Source organism: Hippocampus comes, unplaced genomic scaffold (genome assembly GCF_001891065.2).
Source record: "Hippocampus comes isolate QL1 unplaced genomic scaffold, H_comes_QL1_v1.1 scaffold22, whole genome shotgun sequence".
NCBI classification, from domain to species: domain Eukaryota; kingdom Metazoa; phylum Chordata; class Actinopteri; order Syngnathiformes; family Syngnathidae; genus Hippocampus; species Hippocampus comes.
In genome coordinates, this window is record NW_017806175.1 from 995,537 (window position 1) to 1,016,379 (window position 20,843).

General features: G+C 38.2%; 2 protein-coding genes and 1 long non-coding RNA gene across 3 annotated transcripts; all 3 read left to right on the forward strand.

The window, feature by feature from the left end:
• The first annotated feature begins 5,236 nt into the window (after positions 1-5,236).
• Positions 5,237-10,330, forward strand: pole4 (polymerase (DNA-directed), epsilon 4, accessory subunit). Its single transcript, XM_019897067.1, has 5 exons — positions 5,237-5,340; positions 5,419-5,691; positions 9,162-9,246; positions 9,496-9,537; positions 10,255-10,330. The coding sequence occupies exons 1-5, from the start codon at positions 5,335-5,337 to the stop codon at positions 10,266-10,268; spliced, it is 420 nt and encodes a 139-aa protein (XP_019752626.1). The 5' UTR covers positions 5,237-5,334; the 3' UTR covers positions 10,269-10,330.
• Positions 6,829-8,189, forward strand: LOC109532276 (uncharacterized). The gene is made up of 3 exons (XR_002171353.1): positions 6,829-6,904; positions 7,151-7,192; positions 7,911-8,189. It is a non-coding gene; the product is annotated as an uncharacterized LOC109532276 (long non-coding RNA).
• A 5,075-nt stretch (positions 10,331-15,405) lies between the features above and the next one.
• ccl44 (chemokine (C-C motif) ligand 44) lies at positions 15,406-20,587 on the forward strand. Its single transcript, XM_019897068.1, has 5 exons — positions 15,406-15,541; positions 17,382-17,511; positions 17,981-18,128; positions 19,319-19,397; positions 19,646-20,587. The coding sequence occupies exons 1-4, from the start codon at positions 15,478-15,480 to the stop codon at positions 19,355-19,357; spliced, it is 381 nt and encodes a 126-aa protein (XP_019752627.1). The 5' UTR covers positions 15,406-15,477; the 3' UTR covers positions 19,358-19,397; positions 19,646-20,587.
• The last annotated feature ends 256 nt before the right edge of the window (positions 20,588-20,843 follow it).

Consider the following 20,843-nt stretch of genomic DNA (forward strand, 5'->3'; position numbering starts at 1 on the left):
AAATGTGGGAAAATCCCAAGTGAACGCTAATATTTACATTTCAAGTCTGACGCTGTTCATGCATTTGCATTAGCATTAGACTCATTTTGAATCATTTGTTGATGGGAAAAAAAACAATCCTCTTCAGGAATTTAACTGATGAAAGAGTTTAAAAATATTTGGCAAAGAAACAAAAACACTGTAAATCTGTATATCATTATAGAACTACATTTGGTCATTATTGCTCACTAATGGTGGATTCTTACAATATGATACTGTATGGTCATATTTTTGACCATGACAAAAAAATAGTGGGTTTGTGGTAACTGATACATTGGAAGATATGTATTTACAAAACATATCAATAACGAAATTAAACAAATGTGCACGTCAGTCACAAAAGTTTTTTTGAATTGAACTCCAGTGAGATAATCATAATTATACATAAATTTTTATCTCATACGCCTTACGAATGAGGTTTAGCTGTTTGCCCACAATTTTATTTAAGGAGTGCCACCTTGAGGATAGATTTGGTACTGAATCAAAAACAAAATCAATCAAGAAATTAAAATATTTTCACCGTAAAAATTGCTACGTATGGATTATGCAGCATAAATGTAATTTTTAAAAATATTTTGTACCAACCCTCAACTCTTTGGGTAATAAAATAAAATAAAGGCTCTACAAAGTCTCATGAAAACCATCCAGTAAATCTACAAAATATGTATTGGCCACTTGGGTGGCTTCTCCACCTTTGGGGACTCATCTTTGGGTTTTTTAGTCGCTTTCTGCTTGGGCCACAGCTTCGTTTTTATGGCTTTCAGAGAGAAAAGACACAGAAGGGACACATGTTTGAAAACTGACATGTACATGCTGGCTACTTGGTAGCTTGCAGCTGTGAAATGAACAGGATAAATCTATTTCATCCCATGCAAGTGTACTTCACATTTGCTCATTATAGCACTTTACAACGAGAGCAGAACAGATTTTGATCAAGTGATGAGTGACTTGCAGTTTCTTCTTTTTATATGTATTAATTTTAAATGCATTTATTTTTTGGTAATGTTTTGAACTTGGTTCCATGTGGAATACTGTGGCCAAAAAAAAGGCATTTTTTAATTATTAGTTATGGCTAATGTGTTATTTTGTCTCACCTCTTGCCTTGTCTCAGTTTTTTTATGATTAATATTTTTTGAGATACATTAATTTAGCCGCTCTTTCCCTAAACTGGTTTGTTATTTTCATTTTACTTTCCCTCATTTCTCTCATAATGCTGTTAATTTATTTATTGTGAATAAAATAAGAAAACCTGCAGTATAAAATGAACCGTTTTAAAAATGCATGTTCGATTTTGTAGTTAATTATTATAACAAAATTAATTCTAATTAATAAAGTTAAAAATCATTTATTATTGCAATATTAAAATTAAATAATTTACATACGTACATACACATTTTAACACAAAGACCTGGCCCACCTGATTGTTTTAAAGGTCAACTATATGGACCTGAAGCACAAAAGGTTGTCCACCTTTGCACAATTATATTCTACCCTTATTTCAACCTTTTATTCGAATTAAAGTATTTTTTTAGAACAAAATTATACAAAATGTTCTTTACAACAGGCTCTAATGTGGCACCAAGCTTATGTAGCATTCAGTATGTCCAGTATGATTGTGGGATATAGTTAGTCTGTAGTCGTTTCAGTCAGTCCTCAAAACGGCAAGGATTACCTCTTTTAGATACAGCATTAGTGTGTCTCTTCTAATTGCAGAAGCCTGTTGGGACTGGAAGTCAGGTCACAATGGAAGACTACCACAACACAATTCAAGAGATAAAGTCTTTTTGCTTTGCTGTATTTTGTACAGTATGTTAATTATGTGTAGCTTGAGGCTATGTTGTTTAAAAAGGAGACCTAGAGAGCACTGACCTCCAACTCAACAAAAGTAAATGTGGGAAAATCCCAAGTGAACGCTAATATTTACATTTCAAGTCTGACGCTGTTCATGCATTTGCATTAGCATTAGACTCATTTTGAATCATTTGTTGATGGGAAAAAAAACAATCCTCTTCAGGAATTTAACTGATGAAAGAGTTTAAAAATATTTGGCAAAGAAACAAAAACACTGTAAATCTGTATATCATTATAGAACTACATTTGGTCATTATTGCTCACTAATGGTGGATTCTTACAATATGATACTGTATGGTCATATTTTTGACCATGACAAAAAAATAGGGGGTTTGTGGTAACTGATACATTGGAAGATATGTATTTACAAAACATATCAATAACGAAATTAAACAAATGTGCACGTCAGTCACAAAAGTTTTTTGAATTGAACTCCAGTGAGATAATCATAATTATACATTAATTTTTATCTCATACGCCTTACGAATGAGGTTTAGCTGTTTGCCCACAATTTTATTTAAGGAGTGCCACCTTGAGGATAGATTTGGTACTGAATCAAAAACAAAATCAATCAAGAAATTAAAATATTTTCACCGTAAAAATTGCTACGTATGGATTATGCAGCATAAATGTAATTTTTTAAAATATTTTGTACCAACCCTCAACTCTTTGGGTAATAAAATAAAATAAAGGCTCTACAAAGTCTCATGAAAACCATCCAGTAAATCTACAAAATATGTATTGGCCAAAATGAATTTACCTGCATGCTGCGAGTCCTTCATGCTGTCCCTCAGGTTGTTAACACCTGACTGTGACTGGACATGGTGAATGATGAGCCCCAATCCTATTAACGCAGCGTATTAGTGGACGGCTCATTAGCTCTGGCACCAGCTGCAAGCATGAAAATGCTGCATACACAATTTTAGAGAGTAACCCAATTAGTTTAGTCCAAAGTTGATGGTTCACAACGGTAAATTTTTGCAGCCCATCCGTTTAAAATTATTTATGATATTGCATTTTGTAATTTTTGTGCTCTCTCATATATATATATATATATATATATATATATATATATGTGTGTGCTTTAGCCAGATTTATTGCAAACGTATATGCAGTGCATATACGCATATTATGCACCAGTGCATATACTGTACTAATAAATTTGGGATGGCATCCTTGGATCCCGAGAAATGGGCACCAGTACATAAATCAGAAAAAAAAATATGTGTTATTTTGTCTCACCTCTTGCCTTGTCTCAGTTTTTTTATGATTAATATTTTTGAGATACATTAATTTAGCCGCTCTTTCCCTAAACTGGTTTGTTATTTTCATTTTACTTTCCCTCATTTCTCTCATAATGCTGTTAATTTATTTATTGTGAATAAAATAAGAAAACCTGCATTATAAAATGAACCGTTTTAAAAATGCATGTTCGATTTTGTAGTTAATTATTATAACAAAATTAATTCTAATTAATAAAGTTAAAAATCATTTATTATTGCAATATTAAAATTAAATAATTTACATACGTACATACACATTTTAACACAAAGACCTGGCCCACCTGATTGTTTTAAAGGTCAACTATATGGACCTGAAGCACAAAAGGTTGTCCACCTTTGTACAATTATATTCTACCCTTATTTCAACCTTTTATTCGAATTAAAGTATTTTTTAGAACAAAATTATACAAAATGTTCTTTACAACAGGCTCTAATGTGGCACCAAGCTTATGTAGCATTCAGTATGTCCAGTATGATTGTGGGATATAGTTAGTCTGTAGTCGTTTCAGTCAGTCCTCAAAACGGCAAGGATTACCTCTTTTAGATACAGCATTAGTGTGTCTCTTCTAATTGCAGAAGCCTGTTGGGACTGGAAGTCAGGTCACAATGGAAGACTACCACAACACAATTCAAGAGATAAAGTCTTTTTGCTTTGCTGTATTTTGTACAGTATGTTAATTATGTGTAGCTTGAGGCTATGTTGTTTAAAAAGGAGACCTAGAGAGCACTGACCTCCAACTCAACAAAAGTAAATGTGGGAAAATCCCAAGTGAACGCTAATATTTACATTTCAAGTCTGACGCTGTTCATGCATTTGCATTAGCATTAGACTCATTTTGAATCATTTGTTGATGGGAAAAAAAACAATCCTCTTCAGGAATTTAACTGATGAAAGAGTTTAAAAATATTTGGCAAAGAAACAAAAACACTGTAAATCTGTATATCATTATAGAACTACATTTGGTCATTATTGCTCACTAATGGTGGATTCTTACAATATGATACTGTATGGTCATATTTTTGACCATGACAAAAAAATAGGGGGTTTGTGGTAACTGATACATTGGAAGATATGTATTTACAAAACATATCAATAACGAAATTAAACAAATGTGCACGTCAGTCACAAAAGTTTTTTGAATTGAACTCCAGTGAGATAATCATAATTATACATAAATTTTTATCTCATACGCCTTACGAATGAGGTTTAGCTGTTTGCCCACAATTTTATTTAAGGAGTGCCACCTTGAGGATAGATTTGGTACTGAATCAAAAACAAAATCAATCAAGAAATTAAAATATTTTCACCGTAAAAATTGCTACGTATGGATTATGCAGCATAAATGTAATTTTTTAAAATATTTTGTACCAACCCTCAACTCTTTGGGTAATAAAATAAAATAAAGGCTCTACAAAGTCTCATGAAAACCATCCAGTAAATCTACAAAATATGTATTGGCCAAAATGAATTTACCTGCATGCTGCGAGTCCTTCATGCTGTCCCTCAGGTTGTTAACACCTGACTGTGACTGGACATGGTGAATGATGAGCCCCAATCCTATTAACGCAGCGTATTAGTGGACGGCTCATTAGCTCTGGCACCAGCTGCAAGCATGAAAATGCTGCATACACAATTTTAGAGAGTAACCCAATTAGTTTAGTCCAAAGTTGATGGTTCACAACGGTAAATTTTTGCAGCCCATCCGTTTAAAATTATTTATGATATTGCATTTTGTAATTCCTTGGATCCCGAGAAATGGGCACCAGTACATAAATCAGAAAAAAAAAATTATCATCACAGTATATTACTAAATTAGGTTGAAATACCATACAAGCATATAAGAGAGAGGAATAAAGTACTGTATTTCCCATTTCACTTTAGAGTTTTGATTAAAACACTAAACAAATGCATGAAAACGCGTATGTGTCAATCTGGAAAATTAATAAATGACCATTCACAATGTATTAATTTTATTTTCAAGCTGCTTGTCATCCAAAGGGGCTACACTTTATTTGATGGGCGTCCAACTCTAGTAAACTCCCGGCTTGCAATCTAGCCAACCGTCGAAGACTACTAAATTGGCGGGAGAGGAAAAGGCGGGACTTAAGCAAATACCTCTGACGAATCAGCGCGCTTACAGCTCAGGCCAGGCGGAAGCACATGCTAGTGAGCTTCTTCTGTTGTCATCTGTGACATGTCGCGGCAAAAGAGTAGTTTTGTCTTTGTTTTCTTTCACATTTAAAGACAGCGGAAGAAAAGGAAAAAATGGCAGCCACGCTCGCGGCACCCGTCGCCCACGCGGACCACGAGGCTGACCGCTGTACGAGCGAGGAGGAGAATCGTGCGGCCGAGGCGCTGGAGGAAGGCGTTCAGCAGCAGGCGACGGGCCCCGCGGCAGCCGTGGGCCACAACCGGCTGTCCAAGCTACCGCTTACCCGCATCAAGGCCTTGATGAAGACTGACCCAGACGTGTCCCTCGCCAGCCAAGAATCTGTCTTCATCATCGCTAAAGCCACGGTACTAAACCTCAGACAAACATAAACACCTTCAAGCATCTTATATTCCTTGTGGTTGTTGTGAAGGGATTCAGTCTCGCGATATTTAGCTATTGCGGCGTGAATTTACGTGATTTCATACGAGGGGTTGCCTGCTCATGGTATCGCCAATACAGTCCGCTTAATCTTTAAATTTACGACATTTAAGCGGTGTTTTAAAAAACAATAGTAAATTGATCTTTAAATTTACATTTAAGCGGTGTTTTAAAAAACAATAGTAAATTAAGCTCTTTGAAAATATCAATAATAACCCCTTACCACAAATTGTCTCTTGGTTTTCTCGTGGCCACTTTTGGCCAATGGCTTGACAGAGAATGGATGGATGAATCCTACAACTTGGTTAAAATGTATTTCATTCTTAGACTCAACGTTTGTTCCATGTACTTATCGTGGCTTCCGATGGAGCGAATAAATTACCATTTTGATTTAAAGAAGTGGATATCCGAGATGCTTTCTGTTGACTATGGAGAATTACATTTTAAGTGCAAGCTCCCTCTGCTGGATGTGGAATGACAGTACTCAATACAAGCGATTTATGAAGTTGTTTCACAGCTTGTGCAAACAAACTGGAGTGGAATTTGTTCAAATTAATGGATATTTATATCGTAGTGACAACTTTTGATGTTACTTAAAACATTTGTGCAGTAAAAGCTTAGAAAATCTTGAAAATTACAGTCTGAAAGGCTGGTAAAATAGAGCAAGGCCTGAGCTTTAAAAATGTATACAGTTTAGTGTAATGTAAATATATTTTATGGGTGCTGTACTAGTATGGGGTCAATTGTGAAAAAGAAATGACAAAAAAAATCGGAATCATGATAATAGAATGTTCTTTGATTGTTTTTTTTTTCTTTTTAAGTAAGTTAATTAAGTTGTATCCTTCACACCTGGACCTGAAATGCTGCGCTTTTTATTATGGCATTAATATTTATGGCCAGGTATATGACATAATTGTTTCTTTCACATAAACATCTGTCTTACGGAATAGTTTCAACTAATGAAGTGACCAAACAAATGATTTAAATAAAGCCACTGTACTTGAAACGCTAGTGTTTTATTCTTTGGCTTTTGGATTTAGACGCACACTGTTTGTCCCATGTTTGTTGAGATGATCGCAAAAGACGCTATGGTATATGCTCAGCAAGGCAAAAGAAAGACATTGCAAAGAAAAGACCTGGGTAAGTGCACAGGAATGAACAACACTTGTCACGTGATTGTCTATTCAGTCTTAAATATTATATACACTTAGAAGATTGAACAAGAGCCAACATAATTCTTCCCTGTTGCTCAATGAAAGCTGAGCTTTATTTTTAGCTCTTATATTGGATTGTGTTCAATTGTGCCCGTGTAACTAATGAAGTGTCCAGTGAGTTAATGCCCCAACGATACGGAAGTTGATTAGTGACCATTGTCTCTTGTTGCAGACAACGCAATCGAGGCCATAGACGAATTTGCATTTTTAGAAGGTGAGTTTCTTTTTTTATTTTGTTTGGGGACTACTACAAGTCACATCAGTCAAAAAAAATGTTTCATGAAGAAGAAAAAACATAGGTTGATCCGGAGTGTAATTTGCATTTTGGGGGGGGGGGGATTTATTCCACAAAATTGAGAACAAGAACAATATAGCCTGGAATTGCACCCAAAAGTCCGGTTTCCTAATTGTGTTGACAGACACGAACCGTTGGAAGTCATTTTCTTTAGCATGCAGATGCCACATGCTAAAGAAGGTGGCGGTAATGCACCAAAGTATTTGGCAACTGCCAAAAGTAAGTAAAAGCATAAGTCATGACAACCAATTTAGGACTTATCGCTAATTATAGCATGCGGCTTTCGCCACACGTCAACATGATTCGGTAACGAGTAATTTAGGTGCCAGTCTGATCTCTTCATTTTAATCTACAATTTGCACTTTAGTATAAGTTGCAAGGCCAGCTAAACTATGAAAAAAAAAGTGATTTGTCATCCAAAACATAAGGTACACACTTATGATAATGGCACAACTCTTCTGGACAGCATTATTGTGCTATTATCATAAAAAGGAGTTAAACGTCAGAGACAGTCAAGCAACCCTTTGAAAGCATTGATTGGTAGTTTTTCCCATAGTAAAAGGAAAATGTTAAAAATTCATCCTCACAGATAATTTTTGAGTTGTTTTAATTCGTGTGTTTTCTAATTTCTTTCCAGGCACGTTAGATTAAATGGTTCCTCAGGAGATGGAAGCACCAAATTGAAACCATCCAATAAACTGTTTTTATTTTTATGGATGTGATACAATGTGAAAACCTCTGTGCTACTTTTTTTTTTCCAGAATTTGAATATTTATGTCTGGTTTTCCACAAAGTATCTTTGATGGAGGGATGTCATTCTTTACATTTGAAACGTGTGGCCATTACAAGTGTACATTAATTTGTAAATATTGGTGAAATGTTGCTTTTCTGTGAAATAAATGTGACTTCCAGACTACTTTTTTTTCCATTCTGAATGAGTTATTGCATTATTAGTATGTATGATAATTCCACTGCATGCTTTCCATGGGATGTACTATGGCTCATGCAAATTGCATTTGGATGATTATTAATTTTTATAATACTAGTTAGGACATAAGATCTTCAATTCGAAATGCGCATACAAGGAGCATCATAGTTTATCAAATAGTTCTGTCATTTTCGTCTTATTAGGGCGTTCATTTTTATTCGCTTATCCTCCTTAGATTCAAAATTAGCTGGAATCTATCCCAGCGGGGTACAAACCTGGACTGGTCACCAGTCATTCAATGTGGCATTACGGTGGTAACATAATTTGCAGAGAGTGAATTGGTGAGTATTTTAAATGTATTCATCTGAAGTAAACTCCACAATTGTCAACTTTATGGACTCAAACAAATACTTGAGATGTTTACCATCAAGTCGGAACGTTTGATGTTACTTAAAACATTTGTGCAGTAAAAGCTTAGAAAATCTTGAAAATTACAGTCTGAAAGGCTGGTAAAATCGAGCAAAGCCTGAGCTTTAAAAATGTGTACAGTTTAGTGTAAATATATTTTATGGGTGCTGTACTAGTATGGATTCAATTGTGAAACTGAAACTACAAAAAAAAATCGGAATCATGATGATAGAATACTGCGGCCATGTTGTTTGTTTGTTTTTTTTTTCTTTTTAAATAAGTTCATTAAGTTGTGTCCTTCACACCTGGACCTGAAATGCTGCGCTTTTTATTATGGCATTAATATTTATGGCCAGGTATATGACATAATTGTTTCTTTCACATAAACATCTGTCTTACGGAATAGTTTCAACTAATGAAGTGACCAAACAAATGATTTAAATAAAGCCACTGTACTTGAAATGCTAGTGTTTTATTCTTTGGCTTTTGACGCACACTGTTTGTCCCACAGGAGTTGTTTGTTGAGATGATCGCACACTGTTTGTCCCACAGGAGTTGTTTGTTGAGATGATCGCAAAAGACGCTATGGTATATGCTCAGCAAGGCAAAAGAAAGACATTGCAAAGAAAAGACCTGGGTAAGTGCACAGGAATGAACAACACTTGTCATGTGATTGTCTATTCAGTCTTAAATATTATATACACTTAGAAGATTGAACAAGAGCCAACATAAGAATTCTTTCCTGCTGCTCAATAAAAGCTGAGCTTCATTTTTAGCTCTTATATTGGATTGTGTTCAATTGTGCCCGTGTAACTAATGAAGTGTCCAGTGAGTTAATGCCCCAACGATACGGAAGTTGATTAGTGACCATTGTCTCTTGTTGCAGACAACGCAATCGAGGCCATAGACGAATTTGCATTTTTAGAAGGTGAGTTTCTTTTTTTATTTTGTTTGGGGACTACTACAAGTCACATCAGTCAAAAAAATGTTTCATGAAGAAGAAAAAACAGATAAGTTGATCCGGAGTGTAATTCGCATTTTTGGGGCGGGAATTTATTCCACAAAATTGAGAACAAGAACAATATAGCCTGGACTTGCACCCAAATTCCGGTTTCCTAATTGTGTTGACAGAAGCGAACCTTTGGAAGCCATTTTCTTTAGCATGCAGATGCCACATGCTAAAGAAGGTGGCGGTAATGCACCAAAGTATTTGGCAACTGCCGAAAGTAAGTAAAAGCATAAGTCATGACAACCAATTTAGGACTTATCGCTAATTATAGCATGCGGCTTTCGCCACACGTTAACACGATTCGGGAACGGGTAATTTAGGTGCCAGTCTGATCTCTTCATTTTAATCTACAATTTGCACTTTAGTATAAGTTGCAAGGCCAGCTAAACCATGAAAAAAAAAAGTGATTTGTCATCCAAAACATAAGGTACACACTTATGATAATGGCACAACTCTTCTGGACAGCATTATTGTGCTATTATCATAAAAAGGAGTTAAACGTCAGAGACAGTCAAGCAACCCTTTGAAAGCATTGATTGGTAGTTTTTCCCATAGTAAAAGGAAAAGGTTAAAAATTCATTCTCACAGATAATTTTTGAGTTGTTTTAATTCGTGTGTTTTCTAATTTCTTTCCAGGCACGTTAGATTAAATGGTTCCTCAGGAGATGGAAGCACCAAATTGAAACCATCCAATAAACTGTTTTTATTTTTATGGATGTGATACAATGTGAAAACCTCTGTGCTACTTTTTTTTTTTCCAGAATTTGAATATTTATGTCTGGTTTTCCACAAAGTATCTTTGATGGAGGGATGTCATTCCTTTGAAACGTGTGGCCATTACAAGTGTACATTAACTTGTAAATATTGGTGAAATGTTGCTTTTCCGTGAAATAAATGTGACTTCCAGACTACTTTTTTTTTCCATTCTGAATGAGTTATTGCATTATTAGTATGTATGATAATTCCACTGCATGCTTTCCATGGGATGTACTATGGCTCATGCAAATTGCATTTGGATGATTATTAATTTTTATAATACTAGTTAGGACATAAGATCTTCAATTCGAAATGCGCATACAAGGAGCATCATAGTTTATCAAATAGTTCTGTCATTTTCGGTTAGGGCGTTCATTCATTTTTATTCGCTTATCCTCCTTAGATTCAAAATTAGCTGGAATCTATCCCAGCGGGGTACAAACCTGGACTGGTCACCAGTCATTCAATGTGGCATTACGGTGGTAACATAATTTGCAGAGAGTGAATTGGTGAGTATTTTAAATGTATTCATCTGAAGTAAACTCCACAATTGTCAACTTTATGGACTCAAACAAATACTTGAGATGTTTACCATCAAGTCGGGTGGCCATGTTAAAGGCTCGTCGCTAAAGTGATCGCTGTCCAAGGTGCTGGCTGTGTGATGTATCACTTTGAAATGCATGCATGTACATCTGGATTTAAAAATTGTCTCTGAACGTGGAGGTGGGGATTAAGGTCCTGCATTTTGGGCAAGAGCCACAGTTGCTGATGGACTTGCAGTCATTTATTGAACTGGGTGAACAGCCAAACACAAATACAAAATGAGAAGTAGCTGCTGTAGGCCACAACTCACCCTTGGACACTTACACACGGACTAACTGGCAAAGTTTGGACAGCTTGACTATCTGGCTTTTGACTTTCGGCTTGCCTCAAAATAATTACGATAATTACACTTTTCGAAGTTGCATTTTATAATTTAATTTCTTTTCCCACAACTAAATGTGGAATTCCCCACATTGCTGGAGGCCTTTTGCACACTTGCAATACAATGCAAACATTTGTTGAAATAGTGGTTGAATGTTTTTGCGCCACACAGTGACTGTTGTGTGACAGAGAAAAAAAAAACTCACAAGTTTCAAGCTTGCGTTCGGAATGTTCGAAGATGTCCCTGTGTGTTGTTCTTGCTGACCGCATTCGTTAAACACATCCAAAGTGCTCTCGTTCACACTCAAAGCACAGCCAAGCCCTCAACAAGCCCCCGTGAGTTGATGCACTACGAATTTTCCAAATAAATGTCTGAGTGTACTTTCTGGGTTGAGTGTTTCAGCCGGCGATGAAACAGCTGTGAGAATCACAAATGTTTGCTTCCAACAGTGCACCAGTCAACTGCCTACAGAGGAATGTCTTACTGACACATACAAAAAAAAACCCACATAATCTCATGTTGAAGGACTGAACATTGTTTTATTTCCATTAAGACAGTCTCAGGTGAACTGCAATCGTAGGAACAATGAACTTTTTTTCTTGAATTGTTTGCCCAAATAAAATACATCAATACATTTCCTGCAGACTGATGATTTTCTGTATGTTCAGAGATACAAATAAACCATTTATGATTAAAAGAATAAGACAACTTATCTTTAAAACACTTTAGTGACTAAAGATCTTTTTAGAGGCAAAAATAGTTTCTTCCACCAAAAGCAAGAATCATACATCTGGAACAACGAGCCACATGCTGCTGACATCATGTTATTTTTACCGGTGTAGACCCTTTCACATCAGTCTCAAACAAGTCTTATTTTGCATTTGTTTAAACAGCACAAACCACTTATTTGAACACTAATGTGCAACTATGGCACCTCTGGCTGAAAATGAACTGCAGAGACCAATACAAGGAAAGAAAACACCCACTTAGAAGAAGAATGCTGCTTCTTGCCTGATCCAAATAATTCCCAGAATGTTGTAATGTGGAATTTATTTGTGTTCAATTTCACATAACTTGTTCTCTGAATCACGCACCTCTTTGTTTGCTTCATAGCAAAGATTAGATCAACTATTTGCCCTTGTGCATTTTATCCCTCCGAAATCCCTTCCAGGTACAGCAAGATCTCCGAGGCACCACGAGAGCTGTGATTTGAGCCCTACAACCTCTCCAGGAGGTAGCCCCCCCTGTCACCCCCCCTCACCGCAACCCCCTCTAATAGGAACACATTAACGTCTCACTGTAACTTTTATTTTTGATTGCCCGCATTTTTGTGAGTCTGCACACCTTGACAGGAGATATTTTAATCGCCGCAAAGCTATGCAGAAAATGTCTCTGGCTCACAAGCAGACCTGTGTTCATGTGGAAGGTATGTTTTTGCAGCTGAGATTCCAACCTGATTTCTTGGGTCAAATTCTTGAACCCCGTCCCCATTGCATGCCCACATACACATGAACGTACGGATACACACATGCACGGACATACTTGTACTCCATCCTCGGCTCTTCACTGCTCCGACTGCATAGTTTCACTTCCATGGCTCAAATAAAAATGCCCCCCCGAGGGGACGTATTGTTGCCTTGTTCTCTGAATAGTTCCTCAGTTTGCCCAGGGTGCAAACAAGTTTAATTTGTGAATGGTGGTGGCTCCTTAAGTCTGCCAATAACCATCTGTCGTTTCACAATGTGCAATACAAATTAATATCCAAAGTCGATTGCTGATGATTTTTACATTTCGGGAATTAGAAATAATCAAATGTGAAACTATGTTTTAAACAATACGTTACTGTTCTTAACTGTCTTTCAGGTTTAAAACACGTTTACCACTGCAGACAGTGTGTTAAAAGGATGAAACGCTTCACTTTAAAGGTGTACTATGATGGCGTTCTTTTGCAGATGAGCCTCACTCAGCTGACTTTTTCACCTATGACCTCTGTTAGAAGTGCAAATAACAACTGCAAAACAGAAAACTTAAACGCTCGACCTCAACTCAGATGGCAAAAGAGCATGGCATAGTGGTATGCTTTGAAAGAACGTCCCCTCAATTCACATACCTTCAGATGTTTATTTTTCTCTCTCGTTTTCCTATTGATGCTGCAGATTTTGGAGTAAGCGTCTGTAAAACAACAAAAACAAAGAAAAAGCAGAATGAATGCAAGTAAGTCTACCCAACACCATAAAAGCATATTTTCCTCAAAAATGTAGTTTCAATTCTGAATTATAACTAAAGGTTTTACGGCATTTATTCTGCCAATTTGTATGAACATCATTGCTGTATTATGCATCATTAGCCATATTTACCGTTAGCACATCATTACAAAAGAAAAGTGTTTGGTTTGTTTCTGAATAATCATAACCCAATGTTGTTTTCGTGCACATACCGGTTGTTGATTCCATCATGTTATTGCGGTGCGGCGCTAGACCGAGGGTGAGGCCGAAAAGACAAACCAGGGCCACGTTTTCCAAACGTGAATCATTCAACTGGCTAAATGGATGATAATTACACGGTGACAATAGCGTATGAGTCAAACCTTTTAAGAGAGACATAAAACAAAAGCTGGGAATACCCTACGTTGGCTGCCAGGACTCTGTTTGTTTTCATTTACTCTTGCCAAAATATATCACGGCAGAACAAAATCTTGGATGCCCTAAAAACATCCACGGTGAGTGATAAAATGCATCTTGTGGTAACATTGACAACGGTGCACAATAAACTGAACTTAACTAAAAACGGAGGCCTGAACCTTGTGCTCCGCAATCTCCACAGATATGTCCGCCAAGGTCAAAAACACTCATCCCAGGATTATTTAGGATTTTAACAGATGTTTATGGAAAACAATCATACAAGTGGAAGGTTTCAATTAACAACAGAAGACATTTTCAACAACAAAAGGCCCATAAACATTCTCAACTTGGTGTTATTTCCACTGAGGCTGGGACTCCACCAAGGTTGCCCTTTGTCACTGATTCTGTTCCTCAACTATTGTGTACAGATTTCTAGGTGCAGCTGAGGCATCAAAGGGGTCCGGTTTGGTGACTCCACTGGACTGTCTCCTGCTTTTTGCAGACCATGTGGTTCTGTTGGCTTCATCAAGCAGTTCGCAGCCAAATGTGAAGCAGTTGGAATGAGAATCAGCAGCTCCAGCTGCACATTGGTCTGTTATGGTGAAGAATAAGCTGAGTTCGCAGAAGTAAATGAAAACACGACAAACTCTACCTTTAAAGTGGCAATGTGTAAAGCAGCAAGCTGTCTCTCTCAGAAAAAAAAAAAAAATATCCAAACACTTTTTTTCGCTGTATCCACAAGATGATGTTGAGGATTTGGAAACACATGAAAAAAAATTTGGGCCCCAGCACTTAAATTAATAATACATTTTTCTCGAACCCTGTCAGCCAGGGGCCCTTTTTGCAGCTTTAGTCTCGTACAGCTTTAGTCTTGCCCCTAAAAGGCAAAACATTTTTTTTTTCTAAACTGAAAAAAAAAAAAAGCATGAAGGGCAGAAGCTTGCAAATGTTCCAGTCCCTGAAATTCAAGCCACTTGCACTCAGCTGTGATATGCTTCAACATTTCTGGTTTGAATGGCATGTTGTACACATTTATGATCCAAATTCTTGGTGTGAGCATGACTCTAAATATAGTTCTAGTGAGCCCACAGCGAACACAACTTTCCAGAAATCCTGATCCTGTGAGAGTTGAATTGGATACACCTGCTGCTCAGTGACATTTTACAGCCAAAGAAAACAGAGTTCTTATCTTATAAATGTTCGACTATTTTTTAAAATCCAAACATCTGACATATAAAACTGCCTAAGAGGCAAACTGCATTTCAGGCCAGAGAATGTGAAAGAATGTGGAGTGATTTTTAATCTTCTGATAAGACACACAAGAGGAGGCGGGTGAGGGGTGGTGAGTGGAGTGTGACAATATGGCAAGATGAAACTGGACAAACAGACGGAGGGAGGGAAAAGATAGTGAGATTAAAAAAAAAAAAAGAGGTGGTGGAAGTGAGTGAGTGAGAGATGGGCAGGGAGGTATAAAAAGAGGGAGGGAGTCACATAAGAGAGGCAGCAGCCATAGAGGGAGAGGTGAATGACGAGATCATCCTCTCTGCCAGCCTCATCATGTTCATGCTGCAGATGTTGACTGTTATCTCCCTGACTGTTCTCCTCCTGGCATCTGCGCAAGGTAAGACACGGCGAGCTGGCGTGAATATACTGCGTGAATTGCATGCGCGCTGCAGGTGGACAGTGTGGCCGAAAGAGCGATGGCGAATCGGGGGGGAAAAAGGAAGGGGAGGGTGAGTAAAGAGCAGCGAGGCAGGAGGTGCAGCGATGAATGTAAACAAGAGGGGGCTCGCATGAGGGGCTCGCAGGAGGAAAACGGACCGACGATCAGTATGGGGAAGTGTGTCAGCCTGCGCGATGGTGTCATCTCATATCCCCCGTTGGCTCGGCGTGTGTGGCTGCAAGCGACGTGACGTGAGCCTGAGCCCCGGATTTCAAATAACCAGGCAGCGCTGTCCTATTTTGCGACTCACTAGATTGCATTTGTATCACACTTTGATTTGCTTTGGATGAAAGCCTCCGGCGCGCACACACACAACACATGCACACATGGAAACAGTCGCACAGAGAGCGCAGCGCGGTGGCACGCTATTGTACGTCAAGCACGTCCATATGTGCATGCGACAGTGTGAGATTCAAATTACACATCGTTCGTCACCCAGCAAAAGTAGCCGCGCATACTTCACACCACTGAATTGTTTTAACTGGATTAGTGATTTCATATCACAATTAAGTACCTTTGAGACTTGCGTGTTTCACCCAAAAAAGTTGGGATTGGACATAAAACTTTATATAAATTGTATGAAGATGCTACACTGTTAGAAATGCATAATGGCCAAGTTCCCGGAAATTAATGAATTCATAATTTTAATTCTGAAAAAAAAAATGCTGATTCATTCAATATGAGTTTTCCACCCAAAAATGTGAAAAACATTGAACAAAAAAAATGATTGGAAAAAAAAAAACATGAATATGAGAATCCACAGGTGCCAAACCACCAGTATGAGGGAGTCCAGTGTCTCGTCCACTCAAATTATTCAACGCCACACCTCAAATATATGCCTCTTTCTCCCCTCCACCCCCTGCCCCCCTTTAGATGGGTGTCACGACAATGTGACATCCATGGGCATCTGGAAAACTTACGTTCTGAAGTGGAGTTTAAAGAACTGAGATAGATAGATAGATAGATAGAGAGTAAATGTAAAGAACCTACTACCCTGTATTGTTATGTCCAAGGACTCAGCAAAAGTCTTAGGCCAGCACTAAATGTCTTGCTTTGTTGACTTTTTTTCTCCACAATAATTTTGACAGCAGTAAACCATAAATAGCTTTGTTGCGCTAAAACATCCATCCATCAATACATTCTTCCATTTTCAACATCGCTTATCCTGAACAGGGTGGCAAGAAGTTGCTGGAGCCTATCCCAGCTGACTCCGGGCGGAAGGCAGACTACACCCTGAACTGGTCGCCAGTCAGTCATAGGGCACATAGAGAGACATACGAACATTCACACCCACATTTACACTGTCACCGAGTGGGAACCGATCCTACACTGCCCGCACACAAGACCGGCGTGTGTACCACTACACCATCAGCGACACCCTAAAACATATCAAACTGATTTCCAAGAAACTATGTAGACTGGTGGTACATGGGCCAAGGAAGACCGCTTAACATTTCAGTAAGTCTCTGGAAAAAGTTGTGGGTATGGGAATTCATAGCACTTTTAAAAGATAAAAATTACAAATACACTTTTGCACAAATTTGCATCATGTTTCAATTAGACATTTGTATTTAGCCCTCTAATTGGCTGGGAACCAGTCCAAGGTGTACCTCGCCTTTTGCCCAAAAGCAGCTGGGAGAGGCTCCTGTTCACCCGTTACAGCAAATGGATGATATGGTTCAAACAAATAATTGTCGTTGATGTTCCCATAATGTTTTGTCCCATTAACGTTTTCCAGGTAAAGGTGTGCAGATGCAGCGGGATGTCCAGTGCTGCATGCTCTATTCCCATGGCAAGGTACGCACCAAGGACGTGCTGCGGTTTGAGGTGCAGACCGAAGGGCCGGACTGCAGTATACAAGCCATCATGCAAGTATTCCAACTATCCACTCCTGGAGCTTAAGAGCGCACGCATGGAAAATATGCCTCTAGTTACCCAGAGTCGGGGCCGAGAGCTGTGGTCATCGTCCCAGGTCAAGTTGCTGTGGCGGGCCTCGGGGCTGTAATTGCCAGGGAAGTCAGAGGAAATGTGCGGCAACTACAAGACATCCGTAAATACCTTCCCGAGCCAGCAGAGCCCCGGCCACAGTCAGTTGGTCAAGCTGTTGGTCAGAAACAGTAATGTTGACAAGGCTGTTGCGAGAAAAGAGGGAGAACGTAAGCTTGAATGGAATTGTTCAAGTTCCAAGAATTCCTTTTGGTTCCATCCACTCGATCAGATTCACTGTGTCTTGCAACACTTGAGAGGCTTCTATTCAGTTAACCTTCAAGCAGAGATTGTGTTCTTCATGACGCTGTGATGTACGGTAAACTAAGTCAGATTTTCCATTTTCGGCAGTCTTTACACCAAAAAAGCGGTGAAGTGTGCCGACCCCAGGGACCGTAAGGTGAAGAGGTTGCTGCGGAAGCTCCTGCAGAGACAACGGGCCAAGGCCCATCGAACAATGTGGCTTCTTCCTCACGACAACCTGCCTGTCATGACAGAGGTCAGACATAACATTTACCTTATACAACAGGAAACAGTCATCTGTCCAGCTACTTTTTCACAGCATTTGTCCTCATTTAGGGTCACGGGTAGCTGGAGCCTTTGCCAGCTGACTTTGCGCAAAAGGCAGACTACTAGTACACGCTGCACTGATCGCCAATCAGTCGCAAGGCACATACGGAGACAGAAAACCATCCATTCATTCATTAGCCGAGCCGCTTATATCCTCACGAGGGTGGCGGGTGTGCTGGAGCCTATCCCAGCTGTCTTCGGGCAGTAGGCGGGGTACACCCTGAACTGGTTGCCAGCCAATCGGGACAGAAAAACATTCACACTCATTCAAACTTCACGAGTAAGAACTGAACGCACGCTGCTTGCACCGAAGTCAAGCAAGTGCACTACTATGCCATCAATGACTACATAAAAGCATGAATAAATATCAGGTTATATAGAGTGTAATTAGCTGAAAGTCACACTAGTACACTGAAAAAAAAAAGATCCTTTGGATTTACTTGACTTAAACATGTACAGTGGTTGCATATGATTAAAATATGGTAATTTCCTCATATATTAGTTTAGTACATTTTCATCATGTGCAACCAAAAATAAAGTACTTTTTTTTCCCAAATTTAAATGTGTTTTGACATTCATTTAAGGAGCATGGCCTAGTGCAGTGATTCTCAAAGTGTGGTATTAGTTCCACTCGTATTTGGACTCGCTCTAGTGGTACTTGAAAGAATCAGTGCCCAAGTACACTTCAGTTGTATTTAACTTTTTAGTACAACTTCCCAATATTAAGGCAGCGTTGATTTCAAATAGTGTATCAGGCTACAGTGACTTGCAATAGGATTATTTTCCTGTCGTCTTGGACTTTCTACACTACCGCATTTTAATATTGATCATTATGGTGGTACTGTATTTGGAGTGCTCTGCTTTATGCTTTATACAGACACCGCATACAAATCTGAACAGTAGCACTAGCACTGACGCAACACAAGAGCAGAGGTAAACTGGCTAGTCCACCAGTACATGGAACAGTAGTCGCAGTAAGTACTTGATCTGTGGCTTCTGAGGTAACGACAGTAGAGGCTATTCTCAAGTACAAGCTGCCACCATGGTTCTGAAGCTGTAATTTGAAGGCGGGAAGATGACACATTTTTGCTTTAAATGTTTCATTTCTTTTACCATCAGGAGAAGAAAGACAACTGGGCCGTCCTCAATATGGAGTGACAGGAAAATGTCAAATATGGAAGAAAATGAATCGTCATAGGTATGTTTCTTTGCCTTTTACCTCTTATATATGAACAGTGTTTGTGTCATAGGTCTTAAAGATTCTCAGATAAGAAGACCTTAATTTGTCTCACAATGGAGAAATTCGCAATTTACAGCAGCAACATTTTGAAAGGAAGAAAATAGAAAAACATTAAGCATTTGCCTGCACAAAAAAAAAAAAAAAAAAGAACTGTACACAGTACAGAATGCAATATAAAATATAAGTGTCTTTTCTCCTCCCTGCAGGCCAAGTAAACTGCCAGCAGCTCGTCATCCTACAGTAAAACAGCAGTTAGCTGACTCTCCAGTCGTCTTGTGTCTCTTGCTCTATATCACAACTATCTGTCTGCAGTGGACCAGACCTGGGCAGCAATATCTATTTAAATGGCTTTACATATTTAAAATATGAACTGTACTTGACAGATTGCGAAAGTGAGGAGGAGGAGGAAGAAGAAGAGGATTGACTTGTAAGATACGTGAGATGGATTTATCTAAAATGGCTCTTACTGTTATTTGCCAGAGTCTGCCTCAAAAGAGTCTCCCTCTCTCCATCCATAACGTCTTTATGGCTGATCTGTGGAAAAAAAACATTGTGGTTTGAACACATATATATCGTATACCTGAGCAGTGATCTCAATATCGTCCTGAAGCAAGATACTTACAGTATATGCTTGTTTGTGCTTTGTAAATGTTCACATTCATGTTTAACTGCTCTGAGTAAGTAGTTTGAGTTTTGTGGGTGCAGAAGTTATCGGGGAGCATTTTTTTTTTTTTTTTTTTACTCAATTGACTTGCACCTTGTTTTGTACAATCCAGGTTTCACACTCCCTTTCAGACTTTGACCTCCCGTATGTGACTGTTATACAACTGAGCTCGAGATGTGAAACCTACAAACAGTGAGAAGCAATCTGTCTGCTATTTATACCAATTGTTACAGTAATAACGTAACCCTAGAGTCAGTGTTTCAAACTATCTGCATTCGTCGACCTCACTACTACATAGTCCGCCATTAAACTATGCCAAAGTACTCTTCTTCATAATTCCATTCACCACCTGACAAGGCTGTTCAAACTTTGAGGGCTCGATAGTGTGTGAAGCACACAGTCAATGTATTGTAGATAAATACACTGTATGTGGAAACACGCAATGTAAAGTGAACTATTTTATAAAAGAACCTGAAACAATCTGCCTTCTGGTGTTATTATTTTTTTATTTTGTTAACAGATTACTTTAGGACCCCATTCGATTACGTGAGCAAATGTGGCAAGAGTTATATTAAATTTTAGTGTCTAAACATTTGTCTTAGTAAGCATTATTTATATATATATATATATATATATATATATATATATATATATATATATATACACACAAACAAAGTGTCATCTATCTCTGCAATGTATGTAAGCCAACAGAAATGATACTATTAGAATTTCAGACAGGT

Coding starts and splice junctions, on each gene's coding strand:
- ccl44 (XM_019897068.1), top strand. CDS start 15,478: ATGTTCATGCTGCAGATGTTGACTGTTATCTCCCTGACTGTTCTCCTC. Junction 17,512..17,980: donor TGCAGTATACAAGCCATCAT/GCAAGTATTCCA, acceptor CATTTTCGGCAG/TCTTTACACCAAAAAAGCGG. Junction 18,129..19,318: donor ACCTGCCTGTCATGACAGAG/GTCAGACATAAC, acceptor TTTTACCATCAG/GAGAAGAAAGACAACTGGGC.
- pole4 (XM_019897067.1), top strand. Junction 5,692..9,161: donor TCATCATCGCTAAAGCCACG/GTACTAAACCTC, acceptor TTTGTCCCACAG/GAGTTGTTTGTTGAGATGAT. Junction 9,247..9,495: donor ATTGCAAAGAAAAGACCTGG/GTAAGTGCACAG, acceptor CTCTTGTTGCAG/ACAACGCAATCGAGGCCATA.